Source organism: Rhinolophus hipposideros (assembly GCF_964194185.1).
Source record: "Rhinolophus hipposideros genome assembly, chromosome: 1".
Taxonomy (NCBI): domain Eukaryota; kingdom Metazoa; phylum Chordata; class Mammalia; order Chiroptera; family Rhinolophidae; genus Rhinolophus; species Rhinolophus hipposideros.
Window position 1 is genome coordinate 80,231,221 of NC_138047.1, and position 10,258 is coordinate 80,241,478.

At 43.4% G+C, this 10,258-nt stretch overlaps 1 protein-coding gene across 1 annotated transcript in view; it reads right to left on the reverse strand.

The window, feature by feature from the left end:
* PAPSS1 (3'-phosphoadenosine 5'-phosphosulfate synthase 1) overlaps positions 1–7,698 on the reverse strand; it is a 95,075-nt gene extending 87,377 nt beyond the window's left edge. Inside the window, exon 1 of the mRNA XM_081054070.1 lies at positions 7,542–7,698. Within this exon, the coding sequence (XP_080910196.1) occupies positions 7,542–7,601 (60 nt within the window). The 5' untranslated portion in view covers positions 7,602–7,698. The remainder of the gene's footprint in view (positions 1–7,541) is intronic.
* Positions 7,699–10,258: the final 2,560 nt, after the last annotated feature.

Below are 10,258 nucleotides of genomic sequence, written 5' to 3' on the forward strand. Positions count from 1 at the left end.
CACAGAAGCCACCCCCACCCCAACTAATCATCTCATGTATAGATGTATTTCCAATAAAATTACGTTTTTACATGTTCAATAATCACTTAAGAAAATTATAACACAGGTCTCCTGAGCCATTTCTTTTCAATAAGCTGATGAAGCAAACATAACTTTTCAGTTCTGCATTTCCAATATCTTAAACAAAAAACAGGGTTTCGGCCACAGACATCTGCATCTCTGGGGAAGCAGGGGCATCTCTTCCCTGAGGTGACTAGTTTTAGCCCCCATCCAGGCTGCCTGGGCGGAGAAGGGAACTGAGTCTGAAGAAGGGAAATGGGGGAAGCAGAGAGGAAGGTGCTGGACAAGTTAGTTTCCTACATTTGCAGAACCGGTTTGACTTGGTCATTTTGTTTGGGGACTTTTTTCCCAAGCTACTTTGCTTCTGGGCAAGCAAAAACAAGTGTCTGATGAATTTTAATTCAATTTAGCCCTATAACATGTCTTCTGATTTTCTTAGTAAATTTAGTAAAATGTACAAAAATTAGCGGACAGGCTATGGCTGACAGAAAATACAGATAAGCCAAGATCATCTATTTTAATCACTAGAAAAGAATGCTCCCTCGGGGTTTCTCGCCTCCTACATTTAAAAAAATTCTGGCAGCAAATATAGCAGTCTGAATATAAGGAGGCTTATTGTTTATCTATGTTTGATATTTTTTCAAATAAAAAAATAAACTTTAAAAAAATGGATTTGTGGGCCGGCCCGGTGGCTCAGGTGGTTGGAGCACTGTGCTCCTAAGGCAGAGGTCGCTGGTTCGATTCCCACATGGGCCAGTAAGCTGCGCCCCCCTACAGCTAAGATTGTGAACAACAGCTATCCCTGGAGCTGGGCTGCCGTGAGCAGCCAGAGATTGGCGTGAGCTGCCATGGGCTGTCGTGTGCTGCTGCGGGCTACCGTGTGCTACATGGGCTGCAAGTGCTGCCAGGAGCGGCCTGTGGCCAGCCTGAGCGGCCGGCAGCCAGCGTGAGTGGCCAGCAGCCGGCAACAGCTGTCATGAGCTGCTGTGAACAGCCGACCAACAACCGGTGACCGACGGCCTCAGCCTGGGGGAGCGCAAGGCTCATAATACCAGCATGGGCCAGGGAGCTGTGTCCTACACAACTAGACTGAGAAACAACGGCTTGAACCAGAGTGGGGGGGTGTACAAAGGGGGAAAGGAATGAAAGGATTTGCCACATTCTCCTCCCTCCCAGTTTTTCAGAGTAAATCAAAGAGCACTTTTTAAAACTACAGGAACAGCAAGGGGGTGGGTATATGCCTGAACTTTATAAGCATCTGAAGGCCAATTTCGTATGCAATCTTCTTCTCATTCCCCTTCCCCTTTCTTTTCCTTTCCACCCACTCTAGCCAAATCCTTTCTATAAATCAGCCGGGAAAACACGACAAGAGTGACTCACTCACTAAGGACCAAGAGTCAGTCAGTATTTCCTTCTGAAGCTAGTCCTATTCTGTCTTCAATGGTCTGGTTACGTGTTACAGTCCCTACAACATTTCCTGTCCATATTGTTTGTTTGTTACTTATGGGTTGTTTTATACTTTTAGGTCTTTTTGTGTGTATATATTTTGACTTGTTTGGGAGCCAGGTCAAGTACTGTGAGTTACAGTTCTTTGTTTTTTTCCACAATGCCCACCCTTTCTTCTGGTGCCCAGCCAGCACTCACTACAAGTTATATACAAGGCATTTATTTTAAAGTATGATGTTTTCTCCGTGTAACTTGCAAATGAAATGATGATTGACATTCAGAAATCTTAAGTCTAGCAGAACTGGGACAATTTGTTTCAAAGGAACTCATTCACTTTCTAAGTTTGGGACTAAATGACTATCAGTTCTATTTACTAGGCTAGTCACATGGCCTCTGGTATTCATGCTGCACATTTTCTACACATTTTACAAACTTCTGTCCTCATCATCCACACAAGTGGCCCTGTGCCCATTTGAACCTTAATTTCCACATGGGCTGTTTTGTTATTTGATCCACTTCCCTACGGGGCAAATTGACTTTTCCTATGATGTTATTTAGAGAAGTTCATGCTTTATGACTTTATTATGATTTTAAGAACTCTGCATTTTTAAGCGAAATTTGTAAAGGCACGGAGCACATCAAATATCAAGCATAATGCTGGAGTTCCACGTCTACCACCCATCCCACAATCCACCTTAAACTGACTGCTAAACCAGTGTATCCCTCCAAAGAGAATCCCTGAAATGGTAATAGGCACATTTCTTTTATGTCCCAAGACATATTTGGATAAACCTGAAGAGATGACAAAATGCAATGTGAAGAAACCCTAAGTTCACAGTTACTGATAACTGAAACCTTTAGTTCAGTTTCTGATAACTGAAATTAATCTTTTGAACATCAGCAAGCCAAATCAAATAGCAAAAGCGGAGACATTAAATTCCTGGAGGTTGAGAAAACAACTTGAGAAGGCTACACTTTAACCTTGGGAGGACAACAGGACCACAAAGCATGCCCAGCTACACTGGTTGCTTGGCAGGAAGCAAACCTCAGGCTCACCCCAAACCTGAATCAGAAAAAGTTACCAGCATGTTTATCTGATCGCCAACAACTGTCAAGCACACTCTGCATATACATTTTGGCTCTCCAACTATTCTGTTTTAAAGATTAAAGAGTATTTAAAGAATACTTACTTAACAGATTTTTTTTAATATTAATACCTTCAATTGAAGAGCCGCTGGAGGACCTCCAGATTGGCATTCTAGCCTTCAGAGATTCCTAGAAGTCAGAAATGAGTCTGGAACTACCTATTCATTCACTCGGTATTGTTGACTGATCCCTTCTAGACATTGGGGATAAGGGAACAAAACACTTCAGGGAAGGGCACTGACTACAAATAGATAAAGAAATCATTGCACTGTGACAGACCCCTGCCTCAACTACAGTGACAGTGGGGCCAATTCAGAGGCTGGGCAGCCAAAACTACACTAACGTCTACCTCAAAGGTTGAAATTAACTATTAAAACCATGAGTGTACATAGAAAAACTTGTACAGGAGTGATCATAGCAGCATTATTCATAACAGCCAAAGAGCAGAAACAAGTCAAATGTCTATCAAATGATAAATGAACAACAGGTGGTATATCCACACAATGGAATACTATTCAACTATATAAAGGGATAAAATATCGATACATGCTACAGCATGTATTAACCTTGAAAACTTATGCTAACTGAAAGAAGACACACACACAAAAGGCCACATACTGTATGATTCCATGATTCCATTTACAGGAAAGTCTAGAAGAAGGAATCTAGAGACTCAAAGTGTATTATTGGTTGTCAGAGGCTGGAAGCAGGGAAGCGATAAGATAGGGAAAAGCTGCTAATGGGTACAGGGTTGCTGTTGGCGGTGATGAAAATATCTAAAATTAGATATTGGTGATGGTTGCACAACTCTGTGAATATACAAAAAAAAACACAACACTGAATTGTACCCTCAACACAGAAGAGAGATAAAAACAAAGAGAAGAGATGCAAGAATCAAAGGAACTAGAGAGGAGAGAAAGAAGCCTGAATAAATGGCTGCATTCATCTAAAGTTAGAAAAGAGACACCTAAAACTAATAAAAAAAATAAATTCAAAAAGTATCTAGTTAGAAAATAGACTTCTATAAAATAATGTCTAATATTTACACTATTTTACTCAGTTAAAACTTATTTGGTAAAGAACTATGTCCTTAGGAAAGGATATTTCACTAAAATGATTACCACTTAGGTGAATACCAAAAAGAAACACTGTTCTCTTCATTTGAACTAATGTGCTTTTAAAACAAATCAGAGTTGGAGTTTTGTTGTTGGTATGCTAGAGGTAATTGACCCATCTCAGAGCAAGAGATGGTGGAAGAGAAAATGCTATTATCAAGTGGATTTGTTTTAAATTACTACTTTTGCATTTCAGATTTGTGTAATTTTTTTCCCCCTTTTTCTTACTCAAAGCCAAGAGCACAGGGCTTCTCAACTTCAGCATGAATGACTTTCTGGCCCAGATCATCTATTATGGGAGCCGTCCTATGCACTCTAGGATGTTTAGCAGCATCTCCGCCCTTTACCCACTAGATGCCAGAAGCACCACCCACCACACATACACAAATTAACAACCAAAAATCTCTCCAGATATTGCCAAATGCCCCCTGGGGGTGGGGGTATTCTACCAGGTTGAGAACCACTGGAGTAGAGAACTACTCCTCAAAATTCAGTGTAACAGAGCCAGGCTGTGGAAGCTTATTTCTCATTTAGAGAAGCAAGTATGCTAAGGGCAGGCTACTACTGCTGGGTACTCTCAAGAAGCCAGGGCTGCAGAATTGCCCAGAACAGTGATAATAGCCACTATCTCTCAAAATTTCCTTGCCCTGGGAAGAAAGTAAAAATAAAAACGTGAATACGTAAATACAGAGATAAGTAGAAAAAAAATGTTGGCATCCATCCCAAAGTGACCATCTAGGCCTGTCCTGTCCAGTAGCGTGTCGTACTGAGATGATGAAACTGTTCTCCACTGTGCTTTCCAATACAGTGGCCACTTGCTACATGTAGCAATAGAGCACTTGAAATGTGATGGCCAGTGAAACGAAGGAAAAGAATTTTTAATTTTACTAAATGTAAGCTGCCACCGGTGGCTAGAAGCTACCAGATTGACAACGCAGATCTAGACCTGGCTATCATTCTTCTTCTTGTTGTTAGTCAACATCAAGCTTCCGTTCTTAGTAAAAGTCCAGCTTTTCCCTTTTTTTGGACAATTCCAGCAGCATCTCCCTAGTTTGTAGGGTAGTAAGGTCAATACCTGCCCCTGACCACAGCCAGACCAATGCTCTGACGAATGAGTACACTGGCCTCTTGGTTGTCTTTTCGTATGTTGTGTGTTCCGTTTCTACATCTTTCTTTCATTTGTGGACCACTACAGGCTTCCCCAAAATCCTTCTATGAAAGGCATCTAACAGCGTAAGGGACAAATTGTTCGGAAACGGAAGAACTGATAAAAGGGAAGATTATTTCATTCATTTTTGTTTGCTTTTAATTTAACTCTCTCCCAGGTAGAATGTAATATCCATGAGAGCAGATCACTTTTCTGTTTTTTACCACTGTTTCCCCAGCACCTGGAATAAAGGCATGTGCCAGGTATGCTTCAAATCTATTACCGGCATACCTCAGAGGTATTGCAGGTTCAGTTTCCAGACCACAGCAATAAAGCAAATATTGCAATAAAGTGTGTCACAAAAATTTTGGGCTTCTCAGTGCACATAAAAATTACGTTTACACTATACTGTATTCCATTAAGTGTGCAATAGCATTATGTCTAAAAATAACAATGCATATACCTTGATTAAAACATACTCTATTGCTAAAAATGGTAACCCTCACCTGAGCTTTCAGTGAGTCAGAGTCGTAATCTATTTGCTGGAGGAGGATCTTGCCTCAATACTGCTGAAAACACAATATCTGCAAAGTGCAATAAAATGAGGGATGCTTGTAACTCACTGAAACCGCACTATAACCCTGTCTATTCTCCAGGGCTTCCACATCTGGGCTCTAACAATGTCTAACTTCTTCAAAAGACAGGTGATCCTGGAACACCAATTTTATCATGTACTGGGAACATTAAAGGTGTATGGGTTCTTCACACTTGTGCCTATCCATTGATTTATGTATGTGAAAGGGGAAAATGGTGGGTGTTCCCTATTGGGGGAAAGATTTACAAGGCCCCCAAAATTAAAAATCCTAGCCTCATCAAAACTCTCCCACAAAATCAAGTCAACTCTGCAGGCAAACATTAACAACTACATAACCTAGCCCCACGGTGTCCAATTTTATCTCCACTCAACAAAAACTCTCCAAAGTAGTTCAATTCTTACTTGATCCTGGAATAAAAATAACAATTCTTATTTTCAACCCTTATTCACACATATCTCCTCTGCCTCAGAAATCTGAGCACATGTTCCTCCGTAAAACCTCTCCCCAAAAAACACCCAGGCTAAATTAATCTCTCCTCTAAACTTAGAAAAACAAACTTGTCTTGACTACTCACTGTGGTCATAATGATAATAAATTCATCACCTGGCAAATGCCACTTACAATTCCAGTCAGGCCTTGAGCATCGAGAATGCAAAGCACTGAGTCCCTCATTTTTTTTTCCATTTTTTCCATGTCTAGCACAGGTCTCTACAAAGAATATGCACTTATTTGGCACACAGAATAGTAAATAAATGAGCAATGGATGGTGTAACTGAAATTACCTTTACATACCCTAATTTAGTCCACCGTATTACCCTAACCAGGAAATACTCATGGTGGTCGAAGCAGGATCAATAGTTTCAGGGCAGTGGCTTCACTGTACTTTCAAATTCATTATATTCTTAACTCCTCAAAATAGCCCTGTGCAGTACACACTATCATACCCCTAATCAGCTGAGGCCACCTAGGCCCGTGCTCTTTCCAATATTCTAATTCACCTTGTACCTCCCTTCCCTTGTCACCTAAGAGTTAATAAGTGAAAGAAAAGGAATCGGGTGAGAATCCTTGGCAACAGATATGGTAAATTAATAACTGCAAATGAACATTTGCCTGAAATAACTTCTTTTCTTTCTTTGATGCACCAAGGGTAATGATTTGCAAGGATGCGTTTAAACCTAGTGATTTTGTTGTACGGTGAAATAAAAATGTGCACCGAAACCTAAAACCAGCTCCTTTCCAGACTGCCAATTTGGACCCCACCCCCACCCTAACGGGTCCTTATGATCTTAGCTTACGGCTGTTTCTTATCAAAGGAACAATTAAGAAAGGAAGAGGAACCTAAATGAGGACACACGACTTGACCATCAAAGTCAGCTGGCCATCGTTGCTAACTAAGCGTTGCAAACCATTAGTCTTCCCACGGCGTCCAGTCTCTAGGAATCGAGTCTTAAAACTCCATGTGATTTGTTAGACATTCCAATTTAACACGGAGCCACAAAGAACCTCAGTTCAGGGCAGTCTCAACTCATGAATGGCCACATTGTTGGGCAGTCTCCCTTCCCAGTGAAACTCAGCAATGGAAAGACTTGGAGACGGATCCAACCCTGAGCTAACTGCACCGGCAAAGCCAGAAAAAACCAGCAACACACGGCAGGCGCCCGCCTCCGCCTCCTCCGCAGACCTTCACGCCGCTCCAGGGGATGCGGGCGGCTCCCCCGTCGCGGGTGCAGGTTCCGGCAGCCGCCAGCTCACTCAGGAAAGACTTTTAACTCGAGGCCTCACCCGCGTCGAGGAGCTGGGGAAGGGGGCGTCCTTCCCACGGACGGTAGGTCGGATCGCATTCGCGGCCCAACCCCAGGCCCGCGCCGCCCCACTGTGCCCTGCACCCCCCCACCACCCCCCCAACTGGAAGGCGCCGCGGCCTCGGGTACCCATCCCCGGGGCTCTAGGGAAGATGCCGGGGAGGCGGGAGGGAGGCAGCGGCTCTGGAACCAGCTGCAGAGGCTCCCAGCCTCCCCTGGCGCCACTCACCCAATTCTGCGCGTTATTGCTCAGCTTGACTTTCTTGCACAGGTTCCCGGGGACCTCCATGGCTGCAGAGTGCGCTGGGCTACAGGGGTTCTCAGAGCCCGGACCGCAGGAGGAGGGACCGGCGGGGGCGGGGCAGGAGGCGGGGTCTCCTCGCGTCGGGGCCGGCACGCGCAGACGTACGCACGCGCTCGTGCTCGCGACGCCGGCTGCGGGTGCGTCTGCCGGGCCTCCCCAAAGGGTCTGGGCAGAGGTATGCGGGGAGGGACGAAGCGGCAGGCAAGAACGCGGGGACGAGCTGAGGGCGGGGCTGCGAGCGCCCACCACCCTCCTCCTTAATTCTGAGGAAGAGACGCCGCTTGGAAAGATGCTCGTGGAACCGAGGCCGGGTCAGCTGCTTTGCGCTGCGCGTGCGTGGAGGCTGAGCCGGAGTCCCAGGCGCGTGTCTCTGCGTGAAGGGCCGGGAAGATGACTGACTCCTGGCTCTTCGCGCTAATGCTAGTGAGGAGAAGGTACTGACGTGGAGTTCCGCCCTCCTTGCTTTTCCTCCGTGAACCCGTCCACCAGTCCTGTGTCTGGTGCCCATGTTATCCTGGTCACGTTTAAAAATGGGTTTTCTCCATCCTTGGAAAGGGAAGAATTGATTTACTGCACAACTCATTTTGCGCACGTTCGCCTTCGCTTTAAAATTCTCGACGCTTAATTTTAAAAGTACAATGTACCATCTCTGGCCATCAGTGACTAATACCGCGGCTGGTCTTAGTGGTTATTTGCAAAGTGCCTCTCCCACATGGTACTGGAGAAAATGCAATCAGAATAAGCATTGCTAAGAGAGAGTCACCGGAAGGCTGTTAAGGAAGTTGGGCCTAGGCACATCTCGTGGCTCAGTTCTCAGAGCTACTATTAAGTCACTGACGTTGCTAAACTCAGTTCGAGGCTGAGCCATAAACATCCTTGAACAACAAATGCTGCGTGGAAATATATGGACTTTGTTTCCTTTCTTGTAATTTTCACCTCCCTCGCGCACACTGGAACTAACCAATCCTTGTGAACCTAGCCAGCAGTCCTTCATTTGCGTGGAAGAATTCCACCGTGGGAATTCTATAAGGGTTTTTGCCCTTACAAACCCTGCCTTTCTTTGTTCTCTCCAGAGCACACTTTAGATTGTCACCTGAATCTGAGTCCCTCAGAGTGCAATTCTTTTGCTCAGATTAACGCTTTTCTGTTATTACAAGCTAAGCCTCTCTTTGGTTAACACCCACTTGGAGACTTCTCTTCACCTCAGGAGATTTCTCTCTAGTACTTTTCACTGAGTCAGCTGAAAAGGGGCCTCTATATGATTCGCTCCCCAGGAAGTCCTTAGAGGACTGAAATTCAGGCTTAGGAGGCCAACTGGTACCACACAGGGTAGAATGCCCACCTGTGGACAACATTTTCAAATCACCTAATTATTCCAGGGCTAGATTATAGGAGGATGAGCTGGGGGTCGGGGGGAGCTTTCTCCATGACTTACCTCTTTTCCCGTTTCCATTAGTCTGAGCTCTTCTCCACAGCTTGGGCCTGGCACCAAGATAGTAGTTTGAAGCTCTGCTCCTCCATAACCCAACAACCTCTTCCCTCAATACGCACACCCAATCTCTAAAACTTGAAGTTGCTAACTCTTGATAACTAGTAAATGGGTCCCCTATTTCGTTACCACACTGCTACTGTCTTAAATTAGGCCTTTCCCATATTCAGCCTGAATCACAACTAAGCTCCTTAATTGAATACCTAGCGGTGCAGCTGCTCTCTATACACCAGCCAACCACAACATTCTTGAATTTCTGTCAGAGTGGTATTTCTAAAATGAAAATTAGATCTTGTTATTAGATCAGTTAAAATATCAATGTTTCCCTATAGCTTTTTAGAGAATGCTTTTTTAAATAACATTTTTTTCAAGTACAGTTGACATACAATATTACATTAGTTTCAGGTGTACAACACAATGGTTAGACGTTTATGTAAGTTAAAAAGTGATCACCCCAGTAAATCTACTACTCCCCTGACACCATACATAGTTATTACAATATTATTGACTATATTCCTTATGCTATATTATACATCTCCATAATTATTTTGTTATTACCAATTTGTACCACTTACTCCCATCCTCTCTTTTACCCATTCCCCTAACTCTCCACCCATCTGGCAACCAGATGGGGGTACAGATACTCTCTGTATCTATGAGTTTGTTTCTATTTTTTTTGTTCATTTATGTTGTCCTTCAGATTCCACATACAGTGAAATAATATGATATTTGTCTTTCTCTGTCTGACTTATTCCATTCAGCACAATACCATCTAGGTCCATCCATTATATTGCAGATGGCAAAATTTCATTCTTTTAATGACTGATTAATATTACATTGTTTATATGTATCCCCTCTTCTGTATCCATTGATTCATTAATGGATACCCAAGTTGCCTCCATATCTTGGCTATTGTAAATAATGCTACCTGAACATATGGATGCACTTGTCCTCTCGAAGTAGTATTTTGAGTGTTTTCAGATACCCAGAAAGTAGGATTACTGGGTCCTTCTTTGTCTCCTGTTATAACCTTTGTTTTAAAGTACATTTTGTCTGGTATAAGTATTGCTACTTCAGCTTTTTTGTTTGTTTTCATTTTCATTAAATAGCTTTTTCCATCTCTTTACTTTCAGTCTCTGTCTATTATGATCTG